The 17,400-nt window shown below is 43.9% G+C and overlaps 2 protein-coding genes across 2 annotated transcripts; both read right to left on the reverse strand.

The window, feature by feature from the left end:
* Positions 1-1,172: 1,172 nt before the first annotated feature.
* Positions 1,173-4,803, reverse strand: LOC128254557 (extracellular serine/threonine protein kinase four-jointed). The gene has a single exon (XM_052983698.1). The coding sequence runs from the start codon at positions 3,488-3,490 to the stop codon at positions 1,655-1,657; it is 1,836 nt and encodes a 611-aa protein (XP_052839658.1). The 5' UTR covers positions 3,491-4,803; the 3' UTR covers positions 1,173-1,654.
* Positions 4,804-5,528: 725 nt separating this feature from the next.
* Positions 5,529-12,712, reverse strand: LOC128254588 (uncharacterized). The gene is made up of 4 exons (XM_052983745.1): positions 12,413-12,712; positions 6,196-6,288; positions 5,799-6,113; positions 5,529-5,739 (listed from the first exon to the last, which is right to left on the reverse strand). Exons 2-4 carry the CDS (start codon positions 6,271-6,273, stop codon positions 5,560-5,562), a joined length of 573 nt encoding a protein of 190 aa, XP_052839705.1. The 5' UTR covers positions 6,274-6,288; positions 12,413-12,712; the 3' UTR covers positions 5,529-5,559.
* Positions 12,713-17,400: the final 4,688 nt, after the last annotated feature.

The raw sequence follows: 17,400 nt of genomic DNA on the forward strand, positions 1-17,400 counted from the left end.
CAAGTTACCAAGTCACCAAGTCACCAAGTCACCATGGCACTGCAAGCTACATTGTACGGCCCGGAGCGAACCGAAAAGGTAAGACGATATTCAAAAATGAGTTCTGTGGCCGGAGTGGAATGGAGTTGGAGTGGAGAACGTGTTAAAGTCACAAGTTCCCTAACACGTCTTTAGGTTATTTGATATATTTATTAAACTAGCCGAACGCCGCTGCGCTCTTTCACTCTGCTGGATATACTTTATACTTTATACTTTATACTTAATATCTGGCGCGTCCGAAACGGGTTATCAAAATATCTGTGCTCAGCTGAGGCGTGAGTTGATTAACTCTCAGTTGAGCCACATTTTTTGGTAGTTAGTACACGGGGATAGCCAGATAGCCAGATAGCTATCCGCAGACTCTCCATGAACGTGGCCATGACTAGCTCTGACTCGGCTCCTTTGGTTCATTTCATTTTTATTTACGTGAACTACTCTGGTGTCCAATAAAATATACGCAGCGGAATCAGATGCAAAACGTGCGACAGGGAGGCAAGAGAAGAGATTCTCAGCATCTTGTCGCTGAGACACGCGGACGCACTTAATGAGCAGCGATCTTAAATCTTCAAGTCGGACAGGGGCTGTGGTGGGCTAGAGGGGCTCCCATGGAGACGTTGCAACCACAAGAGCGTGTATCTCGGGCCCCGAAATGCCCGTGTGTGTGTGTGTGTGTGTGCATCTGTGTGAAAAGTATCTGGAACTGGCTCTGGCGGGGCTTCATCTTTCTGCACTCGAGCTCTGAAAAACTGAAGAACTGCAGGTCTGAAGAGCTGGGGAACTGGAGAACTGGAGAACTGGAGAACCCAGAGAGTGAGGCAGCTCTCAAATGCTTATGAAGATATTATGAAAAGCAGCAGAAGATTCAGAGTGTCTGTATGTGTGTGTGTGTGTGTGTATATCTGGAAGTGGAGCCTGCATTATGTGGCAAGTTCCATCTCCATCTCCATCTTCACCTGCAAAAAAAGATCAATGACAATTTATTGTCATGACTATGTAAGTTCTCACAGGCGCAGGCGTGCTCAGATGGCCAGATACTCGTGTATCTCAGCATCTGTATCTGCATCTGCATCTGCATCTGCATGTGCATCTGTTGGATGCTTTTCCATATTTCAAAGTGACATTCGACTGGCGCATTTCGTTCGGTATATTTGTGGTTTATTGGTTGTAAAAGGTAAAATGAAATCTACTTAGGCTGGTTCCTTAGACAAATATCACACACATTGTTAACGCTAGCTAGGCTTAGTTTATACATATACATTTACGGATAGGTAAGCTTAATACTCATGTACTATATAGAGTCTGGCATTTACAAGTTAGGTATTTTAGTTCAACTCCAGTGGATCATCCTTTAATACTCGGATCTCCTTGGGGTCAGTGGCTCGGGCAGTTCGATCTCCTTAAGAGTATGTTTTGCAAAGATTCTAATTGGGTAAGGTTACAATTTCCAGATTCAAAATTAAAGGACATTAAGACTTTACTAGGACCCACCCACACGCCACTGAACCCATTGACTACTGCCATCCCAATCCAGATGAAGATGCACCCACTGCTGCTCCGGTATTTACAGCCTATCAGTCGTGTTGGGGGCCAGCAACTGGATATTGCTCCAGATTCATTAGCTGCCCTGGCACTTCTGCACCTGGCCCAGCACCCGATCGATGCGCTCCACCAGGATCTTCACGGACTTGTCCGGCAGCGAGGGCAGCACGTCCCGCACTCCGGCGCTGGTGGTCCGCTCGAAGAGGTCCCGCAGTCGCCGTCCCGCTCCCGCCGCACGCAGTCGACGCAGTGCCTCGATTGTGGGCCGCCGGAAGACGCACAGATTGTCCAGCAGGAGGCTGTGGTACGCCTCGTACTTCTTCAGCAGCCGATAGCCGTGCAGCAGGCCGCTCTCGTTGTCCAGAAAGACGAGCAGCTGCGAGGCGGACTGGCGGGCCAGATTGTGCGCCGGCGCGGCCATAATGTCGGCGTTCCATTGGAAGTTGTACAGGTTATTAACCACGCGATCGAGGTTCGCGATCAGGTAATCGAAGACGATTAAATCGGACCATTGTGCCAATTCAATTAGTCGCTGCACCAGTGCTCCGTTGGCAGTGGTCGTTGTCGCTGCCGCTGCCGCTGCTGCAGCAGTTGCCGTTGACGTTGCCGTTCCTGTTCCTATTCCAGTCTCTGTCTCCTCAATCGCAGTTGATTGATGAGCGGAGCCCGGCGAAGTGGCAGCCCCCAACCGCTTGAGTAATCCCTGTGTCTGCGTCGGCCTTTCGGGCTGCATGTGCCGCGTCAGGTTCCAGACGTCGTGCTTGTTGAGGTGCCGCTCCAACGGCTGGAAGGGCTGCGGTATCCCGGCCGGCTCCAGATCGGAGAGCCAGCGGGTCAGCACCACCGGGCGGCGCTCCTTCCACTGCGCCTGTGTGATGTCGCCCAAGGCAGCTGCCCAATTGGGCGTACTGGTGTCCACCACGGTGGCGGCACTCGGTGCCAAATTGCTTATATTCAGCAGTTGGCCCAGATAGTAGCTGAAGATCTCGCCCTGGATCTGATCCGTGTTCTGGCGGTAGCGGGCACAGGCCCTCGTTCCATCCGCAAACACCACCAGGCGGTTCTGCATCCGTCCGCAGCCCGGCTCCAAGCGAACCACGCGTCCCTGCTCGCCCACAAAGCGCTCCCAGGTGAGTTGGTCCTTCGAGGCGAATCCCTTGGGCAGGGCCTGCTCCACAGTGGGTCCCCAGAAGACGTCCTCCTCGATGAGGCCCGCCTGTGGTTCGGTGGCGGCGGGACTTACAGATGGGGTGGAGGGGGGTAGACGAGGGTTTTCGGGCTTCTGAGCCCGCTCCGGACCCTTCTTCGATAGCCTCCTCTCCGGACCCTTGCGATACCGACCGCTGGCCGTGCGCTGCACATGGAACTCCTTGATGCTGCCGTCGTTGGTGTCCAGTTTCTTCACCACCATCGAGTCCGGTGCATCCTTGTCCTGCTCCAGGTGGAAGGCATTGCGGAACACCTGCTCGGCGCTCAGTTCGGCGTCCGCCTCCTTGATGAACTCCACGCGGTACGAGCTGAGCGGCTCCACGGCCACGTGGATCTCCTCTGGCAGATCGGGCGCGGAGTCCGGGTGGCGGGGCAGGCCGAACATGGGCACAACCACGCCCAGCGCCATGCCGAAGACGAAGGCGGCCAGGATGCTGAGCAGGCAAGCGCGCCGCTGCAGCGATCGGCGCCGGCGCAGCGTCAGCAGAGTCATGTGGGTGGCCTCGCTGGGATTGGGATTGGGATTAGCCCGATTCTCGGGCGCTGTGATCACGCTACAGGTGAGTTGCTGGTGATGTTGATTCTGCTGCTGCTGCTGCTGGTGCTGGTGCTGCTGGCCGCTCAGGTCAAGGCCCAGTGGTTTTGGCTGTGCTTGCTGTAGTTTCTGCTGTTGTCCCGCTTCCAGGCGCTTGATGTCGTACATTTTGCCGGCGAGCCGAAGATCCCGATCCCTAGTTCCCTGTTGCAGCCCAGACCTCAGGCTCAAAGTTCAAGCCGCGCATGGGGGGCGGGGATGGGGTAGTCAGCGTTGCAGTGGTAGTGCAGCCTCACAAAATCGTGAAATTAATTTCTGTCTTTGTTTAATAAATATCGATGGTTCTCGGTTGCTGGCCTCGTCCTCCGCTGGCGTTGGCGACTCCAAACCGAAACAGACCGGTTCGAATTTTTCCTCTACGATTTCCACAATTGAAATTGAAACAAAAACCCAGAAACGTGCTCCTTCCTCCTGCTGCAGCTCCTTGATCGCTCGCTGATCGTCGCTCGTTTATTTATTTTTATACTCTGCGCTGGACCGCGTCGTTTTTTTGCCTTTTCCCCCCTTTTTTTCAATTTTTTTTTTTTTCGATTTTTGTTCGCCTTTTTTCGGGTTTGAGTTCGGTTTGGGTTTATCGATCTATTTTCTGCACGATCACTTGCTGTAATTTTTTATTATACATTTTTCTGGCCGTTTGTTTGTTTGTTTGTTGCTGGCGTTGTAAGCCCGGCGGGTTAATATTTTGTGGGATCGCTGGCTGGCCGGCTTGCCCTTCAGCTAAACAGTTTCTCTTTTTGTTTTTAATTTCTGGATTTGTGCAGTTTAGCGATTTCGGTGCGCCGATAAAAGCAATTTCGTGGCTTTGAGCTATTTGCCACACCAGCTATAAAAAATATATATATATATATATACACACTAGTGCTGGCACTGGCACTGGCACACTAGCGCACACACTCGTCCACACACACTTTAGCACTCTGGTGGGTTCGCACTCGAATTCCCAGATTCCCGATTCGACCCGATAATTGCCCGCGAAGAGCAAACAACGCGACAAGTTTGCGTTTGCTCGACGAACGATGTTTGGGGCCCAGGAGAAGACAAAGTCCTAGGCTCCGCTTTTTAGGCTTTATCAATTTAATTTCTTGTCTCGCACCTCGCACCTCGACTTGCTTTTATTTCGCCTCGCTCGCTGTATTGTATTTTAGGCTTTTTGTCCGCATTCGATCGTCGACGCTGCGCACCGAACGATGTGAGGAATTTTTATGCCTCCGCTTTATTTATTTCTCTGTCTATATGTTTTACTTTTTGCCAGGTTGCCTCGTTCTACCGTCGCGATCTTCGTGTTTAGATTGTCGCACTGTATCTGAATCGAACTGTTGGAAGTCTTGTATATTGAGTGTTGTATCTTGTGTTTTATGTTTTGTATCTTGTATCTGACGGATGTGCGACTGCGCGCCTGCGTACCGCTCGCTTCGAGATTCGCTGACAGACTGGCGGACGAGCGGCTCTCGCCGGGCTTAGTTAAAGACACGCGGCCGAGCCGAACTCGGCTCTCTCCCTCTCTCGCTTTTAGCCCGGATCCTTGGCTGCTTGCCGGTTTTGAGTGGAGTGAAACGGGTGTGCGCTCTCCGCTTGCAAGCTGCTCTCATTTAACCACTCTCTACATTGGCTCTCTCTGAAGCATAACATAACAAAATAAATTGAATAGAACCAAAACAAGAAAAATTATTTTTAATAAGACTTTTAATTGTTGAGCCCGCCTTTGGGTGTGACTACAAAAAGTGTTAGGATCATAACAGTGGTAATAACAATGAACATGGGAAGATTGCTTTAAGAAGATTGTTGAGCTAATTGAGAGGCTAACCAGAATTAGTTATGTTCCTATTATTGCTTTAAGAAAATAATTGAAATATTTACATAGGAAGGGGTATCAGAAAAAGTATATTAATTACTTTGGTTTAAATAGTTTATTTATTATTTAATTAAGGAGCCTATAATTTAAGTATTTACTTAAGAAGGGGTTCCGGAAAAAGTATATTAATTTCTTTAGTTTAAGCGCTTTTAAATCAGTCTCCGATTTAGTAAAGATTTCGTAACTGTTTCTGGCACAAAAAACCCATTTTTTAAAAATTCCTTCATACTCCATACTCCAATGAATTACGGCGAAAGAAATTTGCATTTATTTGTGGCAAATATTTCTGTTACAAATTGTATTTGTAAATACAGTTTAGATTTCGCTACGGATATTTGTAGCCGGAAACGTTTGAAAATTCATACAAACCACCAGTAAGTTTGACCACAAGTCCTAGCTCATTGCCGGCATAAACTTTTGCAAAAAAACTGAAGTTAGACAATGGCATGTATTTCGGCACATCTTGCCAGCCCATATGCAATCGCTTTATCGCTAGTGTGGTATTCTAGATAAAAAATCAAAAATATTAAAGTATCATAGTTCTAAAACATGTTTGGCACTTACTTTTTGGAATGGACACTTGTCTGGAAAATCAACAATTGCCTTCCGAATCACGCTGTAGTAAATCCCTATTATATAGCCATTTTCCGTGTTCTTTTTCAGTTGGCAAAAGTCCAATTTTATGTTCCTTACACGAATCATCTTTTGCTGGCCATGGGGATCGATCTTCACATCGCAAACTCCCATCAGTTTGTCAACGGCTTTCTGATCATTTATGGTCGCAAAAATGTTCAATGCCAGCCGCGTTTGCAGATGACAATCGACCCGTGAAAACACTTTGTTCCTCATTGAACATTCAATGTTGTTGAATACTACATGCTAAGAAGACAACACGTTTAAAAAACGTTGAATATAAATACATGTTTTAAATCCTTTATTGGCACAATTTGAATGAACAAACCTTCTTGGTTTCGCCGTCGGCGATTGAAATACAGCCGAAGAGTGCTAGGGCCCAAAAGATATGGTTGCTCCGATACATTTTACGAAATAAAGCCTAGAACGTCTGTATTTTTCCATTAGGTATTCACAATGAAACACTTAAATGGGGCATTTAAATGGCAGATCAGATAGGAAGCTTAATTATCAAAACCTATTCAACTGAATCGATCAATTGCCAATTGAAGTACATGTGATCGTATTTTGACATGGCCATGTAGATGCTCATGTATATTTACACTGGAGAGCTGAGATCTGGATTTTCACTCAATTTAACTGAGCGTGAAAATCACTTTTTGGGAGAGAAAGAGAGAGAGAGCGGGCACATTCTGTGGGAGGCTTTATGAAGTGAGTGTTGTTGTTGTTGCTGACAATGTTGATTTTTATGCTCAACGCGGCACATTTGCTGCGCCACATTAAGAAACTAGAATTCGTCCCGAAGAGAGCGGTTTGGTGAGCCAGGGAGGGGTTAAAATTACTATTACGTACTGAGGAAGCCACTCACGACGATTTCCAGGCACTTCCTCCTGGAAGAAATGTCCTTAAAAACATCGAACAACAAATAATACAACAAAAAAACAATATATTTATAAAACTTTACCTTAACGTAAATAAATAAAAACTTGAAAGTGACTCAAGGTGTTAAGCTATTTATGTTGATGAGAACAATAAGTATAACTAAATATGGGTTTGGAGAGTGGCAAATATTATGTTTCACAAATTCACCATTCCTTTTTAAAATATTCAAAAACTTGAAAGTCACTAATGCTAAAAAACGTAGTTCATTGGTGACAAATTGACAAAATATAAGTAAAAAGAGATGGTGGTTAGCCTTATATGTTATCTACAAAAAGTTTCTTGTGGTTTTTTATAACTGGTTTAAATTTGAATAATCGTAATCTTAAAAAGTGCAATATTTTATTGTAGTAAGTGTTAAATAACATATTCCTAAAGTCCCATTTAGGTTTTCTGGGGCTTCTGCCTTAAGTGTGAGAAATAGAGAGGAAAAGAAGACCCTACCTCATCAGGATTATCATCATTATTCGGAGGACACAAAAGGCAGAAGGAAGGGGAATTGCGAAATATGCAAGGAGCGAATGGAGCAAAACAACGAAGCCAGAAAGGGAAGAAAAACACAAATAAGAATGTGATAGTTGACAGGATCGACATGTTGATATCCTCTATTAGCTTATAGTCCCTTAGAAAGGAAAGTTAAAGTGTTATTGATTAAAAGAGAGCCCATATCAAGTTTTCTTAATAAGTCTCAATAGTCTAACGGCCCATATCAATTTCACTTCCTCCGATTAACTTGACACTTTTAGAGATCAGCTCTTTATCGTTTATGACCTGAAACTTATAATTTGAAAGCTAAAAGCCCATTACTTCAAACTCTAGGGCATAAAAATGATAGGAAACGCTTTTAGACTGATATGAAAATTATAATAATTGACCATCTAAAAAGCACGAATATTATAAATAGCTAAAAGCCCTAGAAACGCCCTTTATTGATATGCTAAGCAAATATTTAAATACATTTGATTGTTTATGGTCAACCAAAAGCCATATACCCTTGACTCGCAGGGTATGAAAACAGTTGGAAAAAATATGATCAAGGAATGTAGACATAACTTGACAGCGTGTTTAGAGAATTTCTACTCGGGCCCGAGGACAGAGTCGCGATCTGAGAAGACTCCGCTCCGAAGAGTCAGGAGAATCGAAAGAATCGGAGGAATCGGGGGGAGACGACGGTAAAACGAAGATAACAACAACTGGGATCCGCTGCATTCTTCAGTGTCTGCGTGAGAGAGTGTGCGAGAGAGAGAGAGAGAGTGAGTTAGTGAGCGATCCAACCGGGTTTTTTTGACTCAGAATTGAGCTCACGATTTTTCGGGTGCAGTTTAATTTAATAAAGTGAGAGCATGTTCGGGCCTAATTGAATTGGCAGTGATCGAACCAGAAATCGGCGCTCGTATTGGCCAGCAAACAGATATAAAATCGAATGGATAAAATTTCCATTTCCCAAACCCACAATGCACAAGTTAATTATGCGCCAGTCGAATTTGATGTCTTTTTGGGAAAAAATAAAAACCTTTTAAGAGGGATTTTGTTTGGGGAAACGAACATTATCATCCGAGCGCCATCAATTGGGAATTTCGCCGCTTTAAAGTTGACTCGGTTACCATTTTGATTTGTCGCTTTTCTGTGGCTTTTTATTTGCCATATGCCCCGCAGTAATGTGTCTGTTGAAATCGTCAGTTTAAGTCAAATTAATTAACATTAATTTTTGTGGCTCGTTTCAAGGCATGAAATCAACCGGGTGGCTGAGCTCGGTTCAGCTCTTTTCTTTTCTTTTCTTTGGATGTGTGTGTAAAATTAATGTCTGTTTTGATGATAAATTGGAACTCGTTGGAGCTTTGTTTTATAGATTTCATTTCTGACTGACTCTTGCCAATATGGTGGGAACTAACGAACCGCTGGTGGTCGCTGGTGGATCAGCGCGTTATAGTTATAGTTATGCCTTGGCCAGCGCCGGGCCCTGGGGTTAATCGAATTAAACAAATACCTGACAGTGAGCTGAACTCTTTGAAAAATGATCTATTATGGGACGGCCGTGTAACTGTGCCCTGTCTTCTCTGATGGCCTGTTGATGGCTGCCCCGGCCAGTTCGTTGCCTAAGTCTTTCGTTGTGGGAAAACACACACATGCGAACACAAGAGACACTTTGCGGCCGCTCAGCTCTCGTTTTAATTATTTGCAGGCTACGTATAAATTTCAGGCAAAGCGAACGGCAAAGAACCCCAAAAAAGTGAAGTAAAGAAACGGGTAGACACACTTAAAGCAAAATCAATTTTAGCCATAGATTATGGTTTGGAAATGAAAAATGAATCAGTCAAAGCTGAGCAGAAAGCTGATTTCACTTTGCTTCGAAGTAAATGAATAAATACAATGTTTAAATTTTGAGACTTGATTAAATTAATTTAACCATTTCAGATGTGCAAGCTCGGTGTCTTTTATGAATCAACCAGACTATTTCTTTGCAATTTAATATTAGAGCTCTGAAATTATTGTCAAGTTATAATGATAACAAAAATGTTGTTTTTGAAGTATTTTTTGATAAGCGATACATCCTTAAGAAAATAAAACGAGATAAATAAATGTCTTAAGAACAAGCGATGCATTTCCAAGCCAAACAGTTTTATTTTTCAGTGCAGAAACAGAAACGGAAAGCATTTGGCGAAGTTTGTTAAGCGCAAATTCCAGGGATGTTTGCAGTGCGCAACAATTTGGAACATTTTGTTGAACACAAGAGGAGCAAACAGAGAGCAGCCAGCGGAAAAAATGAAGTAAAAAAGCCTCGGACACCGCCTTGTGGTCAACGAAAGTGAACTGTGAAGGACATGAGACACGGGCCGGTGTCCCGCCTCCTCCTCCTGTAGCCTGTAGCCCCCCGCCCCATTTACACCGGGCAGTCGAAAACTGGATGGAACTCGAGTGTTAGCTGCCTTTGTTTGCTCTGCTAGATTCCAGACCACTCATCCTAGACCCAGACGCTGGCGTCGTCGCTGACGATGACGACTTGGACGACTTGGACGACCTCAAGAGGCAGGAACTCACTCACTGCAGCGCACTGCATCCAGTATCTCCTGGCACCTCGCCCTGGGATATCGTCACGGGCCGTCAGCGCCTCCATCCACACGGATCCTAGTCCTAGACCCAGCCGCACTTCAGCCTCGGCATCAGCCGCACCATCCAGCATTATAGCCACAGTCGCAATCGCAGTCACATCCACATCCACATCCACATCGAAATCCACATCCCCATCATCGCCACTTGCCACGGACTGTGGCTGCGACCTCGACTGTCGCGCCATCAACTTGGATGGGGTCTGCTCAAGCATCTCGGCAGACAGCAGGGCACATGTGGTTCCAGGGATGAGAGGATAAATATTCAAAGAACTCCTGAAAAACAAAATTACCTAAAATGTGTCAATGTGACCAAATATGTAGGATAAATAAAAGATAAGCCTGGTTCATATAGTTTGGGTAAATTTTCCTATCACTTAAAGTCAAAATATTATCTTTCAATGATCTTTTAGTTGTTTAAATATGAATAAAAACATTTTACTCTTGTTTCCAGTATTTAAAGCTAAAGCAAATGTCTGTTTATAATATAAACTTTATTTGTTTGTTTTTATTTCATTCATTAGATAATATAATACCTTAAGATTAGTAGTCATATTTTGAGCATTCCGAAACCACTGTTTCGGGTCAGATTCAGTTTCGTAGCCAGACCCAGGGACTCTGGCTGTGGTTCTAGGTGCCAGGGCCTGACCTGAGTTAAACAAATTCATTAAAAACTCGTCACTTTGCGCAGATCACGCTGACTTGGCACATCTTGGCTGGGGGCCCATCCATCCGCCATCCGCCATCCATTCTCGATTCTCGTCCTCTGGCCGGGCTGGATCCTTGTGTCGAGCACCAGGCACTTGGTTAAACAGTGTGTGTGTGTTTTTTTTTTGGCCCTGGCCTGTGTCTCTGGCCAATGAAGTGCCATTTTTTTAGTTTTAGGGCGATGGAAGGACTCTTTTGGTCTCTTGTAAAGACCAAAGACCAAAGACAATATTTTCGTAGCATCCCTTGACAGTGTGTTTGCACTTCCAACGGCAGAGCCTTGCGTTATACTGCGCATGTTTGTATTCCGTTTCGAAAGGCACTTCAATCAACTTGATCTCCAGCACACCGGCTATCCTCTTCTCCACTGGCATTTCTCTTGAGAAAGCCAAAGCTCCAAACGCGATAAGCGGCGGAGGCAGTTGCATGCTTCATTGACATCTGTTGGCTGGTGGTGGCGGTTGGTGGGTGATGGCGGTTGGTGGGGCATGGAGTTGGCTCTAACGGCGGCTCATAATTGTGGGACCTGAACCTGGCTGAGATAGGTTTCCAGGAAGTACGCACTGTGTGTGTGTTGCCCGCCGCTACTGATGCTGCCCGTTGATGTCGCCACCAAATCAGCGAATTCCCCAAACGCATCGCCACCTCTGTTCCCTCCAGCAGACGGGATGACTCAGACTGGTTTCCTTTGGGATGTGGGAGTGTGTGAGTGTGGGGAGACGACTTTCCCTTTCGCCGGCATTATGAATTTGCCGCCATAAGTGTACGGTACACCGTACAGTATCGCCCATATGCGCACGCATCGATCCAATGTCATTCCCCGCCGCTGCCACTGAAGATATCGCTTTGCTATTCCCCTTTTATGGCTGCCTGGAACCCTGGACTCGGATGAGGACCCGAATGTGAACCTGGATCGCCGCCGCAGACGGCACAAAAACCACGAATAGCCGGCATACAAACGCGCCTGTAATTTTAAGGCCCAAGACCGGAGAGATGGAGTATGGAGTATGGAGAATGGTGAACGTAGAACGTAGAACGGAGAACTCAGAGCTCGGAACGAACCCAAAACCCACAACCAAAAACCCAAACCCCAGCCCAAGACGGGCCAAGTATGACGATGATGACAAACAAGGATACCAAACTCAGAATACCAAGGAATTCTTTGGGATAATTAAAAGCACTTAAGTAGGAATTTTTTCGTCTCTCTTTCGCTCTCTCTCCCTCTATCCTTTTGTTTTTTATTTTTTTTTTTTGACTGTCTGTCGCTGGTTTGCTCCCTCTTAAATTTATATAATTTTTTATATAGTATACATATTATGTACGAGGACATAGCAGCTATATATATTGCACAAGATTGCTAATTAGCGAATAGCCAACCGGGCATTTTGTCTTCTTAAATGCTCTCAAAATCTCTTCTTATAAAAACAAGATTCTTACCAAGTTAAAGAAAGAGCCCCTTATAACATTTATTATTTAAGAATAGAAAAACTTAACATTTGTTGTACAAAAAACCATCTAGGGAACATTAGGAAATAACATTATTTATCAAATATTGAAACTCTTGATTAAAATCCCTTGCCGGTGACTTGTCATTAAGAAATTAAAGTTATCACCAAAATATAAACTAAAATTTGTATTTTGGCAACTAAGTATTTAAAACAGTTTAAAACAAAATCACTTATTACATATTTGAATATTTTAGCTAACAAATATGTAAAGTAAATAATCGATTTGTTTATTTTGTACTTTAATTAACTTTTAATACTTCTTACTTTTACTTTTAATATTTACCTTATTTTGATTTCTTAACTCCAGCCAAATGAGTAATCAATTCAAGACCATAAGTTCAAAAGTCCAACTCGTTGTAATTTTGGGGAGTGCTGTTAATGCGATTGTTTACAAATTGCTTTGGCCATTCGGTTCCATCAAAACATTAATTTTTATTTCATTATTTGTTTTGGCGGTCCAATCCAAGCCGGCCCATGCAAATTCTTGTCGGCGCTGGGGATTGTGAAATGCTTTTAGCTGATATTCAATATTTTTGCCTGCGTTTCTGCACTCAAGGCGAACTTGAACTTCGGCGGAACGGCGACTGTGACTCTGGTGTGATTTGTGGGCATTTCGCGCGGAGACACTTCATTTATCACCTTCGCTGGAGCGGCATCGGATTCGCTTCGAGTCCCGGTATCGGCATCGGTATCGGTATCGCCAGGCAGCCTTGACCTTGACGAAAGATTTCGCGACGAACCCGAAATCTTGGCGAGAGTTCGGCGGAGAACGGAGGAGCGGGGTGATCACAAAAACATTTTACCGGGCGGCAGAATTGGGAATCAACATATATAATATATATGTGCGGTTTCGACTGGGCTTGTGTTTGGGTTCTGTTTTGCTTTGCTTTGTTTCTGGTCGGGGGTGCCTGCTTTTGGCCTTATTAATGATGCAAGGCGCGATAATGACGCATGCATACCAGACCCAGGTCCCATAATACACAAATGCTAAGTGCTTCCGATCCAGCTCCCCTTCCTCAACCCGCCGCTTGTGCCTGCCGTCTTGCTCCAAAGCTACTATCTCTTCTAGGAGCTGTGGCACTGCCACAAAATGCCAGGAATGGTGTTAAGCACGATTAATTCATCGACAATCCACCGAGAGTCCGTACCACCAACCCATCCTATACCATCCTATACCATCCTATACCATCCTATACCATCCTCGTGGATGTGGAAGTGCTCAGTGTCGAAGGCGAGCGCTAAATAAATAAATGAATTAATGGCCAATGCATGTGCGGTGCAGAAAAATCAATTAAATAAAATACGAAATACGTATACGGATACGTTAAACATGCTGCCGCCGAGCAGCGATCCGAGCAAGTGGCAGCAGTGGCAGCAACAAGTTGCAGCCGCCAGTTAATGTGCGACTACACTGAAAAATAATTACTTTTACTTAGAAAGTGTTATTAAACAAAAAATATGTATACATAAAAAATGTATAAACCATAGAAAGTTTAATAAATTACACTACTATCTTATTTGTACTCAAATTTAATTGTGTTTTGATTCCGACTTTATTGTTTTTGAAAAACCTAAGATTACGAAATGTGTCTTTCGCCTTCATTTAAATATTTAAGCGTAATATCTTTAGGTCATTTTTTAAATATCAAATTTTGAGTTATTTTTAATAAAAAAAAATAATAATTTTGTTTTTAATAATATATACTCTCATTAGTGAGTAGCTCTCCTTAAGGTGTTTCATAGCATAATATTTGATTTGCTATACTAAGAAGGCAAGGATTATTAGTTGGCAAAATTCATTTCCCTGCTTTTCTCAGTGAATCTTTGTCTGGCAGCTTGAGACCGACTATGCAGATGCAGATGCCGACCGCTGTTTGCTCCTTGGCTAACTTGGCTCACTTGGCACTGGCTGTGGCACAGCGATATTAAATTGTTACGCTTTGGACAATTTGAACACGCGCAGGCGCAAGAAAACAACAGCAAATAAAGTAAAATAAAAATAAGAACAAAAATGCAGGTAGAAAACAAGAAGAGCAGCGGCAGGAGAGGGCCAAGCGCAATCGCAGATCGGTTGCTCGATCAATGCGGCAGATTGGCAAAGCAGCCAATGCCATAGTCATAGCCATAGCCATAGCCATAGCAACTCCATCCCGAGTGGAGATGCTGGGACAGGCTGGGCTGTCAGGCTGGGCCTCCTCTATAAGGTCGGGGCATGTGTTGGAGCTGTTAGAGCTGTTGGAACCGCTCGAGTCGCTCGCAGTGGTAATTAACTCGTTTGCTATTGTAAATGCCTCATTGCAACACTTCTGATGCCGATTGCAACAGCAACTGCGGCTCGGCCGGATCAGGAGAGGCCATTCCAGGCCATTCCAGGCCAGTCGAGGCCAGTGGGTGGTCCCCGGGTGGGGCGGCTCGTTTGATGGCCATAAGTGTGTGATCCACATCCAAGTTTCAAGATTCCAAATCCACGATCCCCCCTTAGTCAGACGCTTATGAATGGACTTAACCTTGAGTCGGGATTCCAGGAATTAGCGACACTTTGGCCATAAAGCACCCACACACACACAGCGATGCCCAGCCCAGGCAAAAACTTTGAATATCCATGGTCCGCAAAACCCGTCTAACAATGACAAATCTGAGCCGAAGCTCCACCAGATTCCCAGACCATGATGGAGCAGTCGGCTATCCTCTCACGAAGCCGCTGCAGCCGTGGTACCTGCCACCTAATGGATTTTATTTTATATTGTGGCTCGCTCTCACGCCGATCTTTAATTTTGCTCGTTTTGGTGCTCGTCTGAGTGGACTGAGTGGACTGAGTGGACCGAGTGTCCCTGGCCAACGCGAAATCTTTTTATTGTGGTTAATTTGTGTTTGTTGTTCCTCCCGCTGACTCGGCTTCGTGGGTCTTGGTCTTGGTATGGATCTGAATCTGAATCTGAATCTGGAAGTGGATGTTGATGTAGATGTGGATGTGGCTATGACTCAATTAGCTGCGGTGACCCAAGCAAGGCCAAAACAGCGAACTGGGCGCAGTCAATGAATTGATGATGGCTGGGGATCGGTCATTTGATAGATTATGCGACCGTGAAACGAAATCGAAAAAGAGGAACGAAAATCATTAAAACTTTATTGTCAATAATTCGAATTCGAATTGTTGGCAAATTTGGAATAGCTATCTCACTCTTTTCTTGGAAACGCAATAATTGCGAAACTTATTGCAAAAGATCGGAAATGTAAAGCAATTAAAGAAGATAAATGGTAAAAATAAGATAAGCTTCAAAGCATCATTCATTTATAAAATGTTGTAAAAGTATGACTTAATTGACAACTTTGTAAAAATATCAAGTTCAGAAACCAAAGATTTTTTGAAGCATACCACTTTGGGATGGCTAAAGAATATATTGCTTTATTCCAAGAATTTTACATAAAAAAAATTATAAAAATTTGTCTATAAAAAATAAAAGCTTATAAAATAATTTTATTTTTGATTTTAGTAGATACACATTGCTTATTTTAAGAAATTTAAAAATTGTTAACAATTTTGATTTGTTCAAGGAAAGAAATTACAACAACAGCTTAATAACTAAGAATTCCAAATATCGTTTATGTGATTACATAACATGTAGTAAATCGGAGCATTAAACACATATTTATCCCTGTTAAGTTCACTTCTCACTTTCAATTGTCCAACATGTCCCCCGCGGCAGCTCCTTTTTGCCAAATCCCACAATATCCAGAAAACGAAAGACTTAAGCAGCGAACTTTGTCGCATAAAGGAATCGGAGACACGAGCAACTTATGCAAATAACACCGGTTCCAGTGGAGATTTTTGTTTCTGTTGTTTTGTTGTTGCTGTTGTTGTTGTTGTTGCTGCTGTTGTTGTTGTTGTTGTTGTTGTTGCTGTCGCCATTACCTGTCTGTGGCATGTTTGGAGTGTTGGAGGCGCTTCCTTTTTTGCCGCTCAGCCAGGATAAACAAAGACCTTAAGCAGACAGCAGGATGTGTCAGACATAATTTTCATAATTTTACGCCACGAATCTGCAAGATTTCTGGCATTTACTTACGCCCCGCCCCCGGTCACTCCACCCCTCTTCCTCGTTCTGTGCCAGTTCTTGAAATTTAATACGCCACCAGCAACAAAGTGGATGGAGTAGCGAGGGTGAGAAAGAGTGTAGTGCAGTTCCCTGCCCCAATCCCTGGATCCCTGGAACCTGGGCTCTGAGGTGTGAATTTTTAACCGGATATGAGTGAAACGCATCTTCCAGGACAACCCAGACAACGCCTCCATCATCGTCAGGGCAGCGACACAATTCTCAGGAGACTTTGAGACTGACTGCCTGACTGACTGCCTGACTGCCTGACTGACAAACCAGAACGAGCAGGGGCTGGGCCGTATTTAATGAAATGATAGATTGACGGGCGGCCCCAGAAACTCCCCTCCCACTCGTGAAAATTTCACCCGAGCACATGCCACTTTAACTTTCGTTTAATATATTCAATTCGCCGGGCTCCCCCTGCGTTGCACCTTTTTGCTGTCATTTTGCCAAGCGTTTTGAAGCCATTCGCATGTAAACAATCGAATTACACATGCTCGCCTGGACTTAACACCAAACAGATTAGATGAGCGGCTCCCGGGAATGGCGATCGGATAGTGGAACACGAGTAGTGGGGAGTGGCGACGCGGCGGCTCCCCTGCAGGAGATTGTCTGGGAATGCAGCAGAAGCCAAGGAAAAGAGCTTTCTTTCTGCCCAGTATATGGCTACTTTAAGGCATCTTGAAATACATGCAGGGTTTCAGGGGAAGAGTAAAAGTAGTTAATCAAATATATTGTGCATAGGATTAAGATAGTTTAATAAAATTAAAATCAAATAGAAGTTGAAACTTGTTTCTTACTTTTTTCTTAATATTTAAGCCAACATTTGTTTAAAAATAATGTGATTAAGCTCGAATAAATATACAGCAATCTACTCAATCCCTAGCAAAAGCAAAAAAATTCAAGAAGTTTATTAAAGTGGAAGTATTTTCTATACAATGACTTACGATCTTTGAAAAGTAATACAAATTAACAAAACAGGGTTTTTATCTTTTTGACTTTTGTATTTTTTTTAATGCCAAATTGACTATTTTCAACCAATCAAAATTCGTAAGTCATTGTATATTAAATACATTTAAGAATATTTTGTATAATATTTTGTCAATTTATCGTTGAGCATGGTGTCAGCAATTTTGAAAAACGTCATTTCGAGAAAAAAGGGTACAAAGTTTCAGGT

The sequence above is a fragment of the Drosophila gunungcola genome (assembly GCF_025200985.1).
Source record: "Drosophila gunungcola strain Sukarami chromosome 2R unlocalized genomic scaffold, Dgunungcola_SK_2 000006F, whole genome shotgun sequence".
NCBI classification, from domain to species: domain Eukaryota; kingdom Metazoa; phylum Arthropoda; class Insecta; order Diptera; family Drosophilidae; genus Drosophila; species Drosophila gunungcola.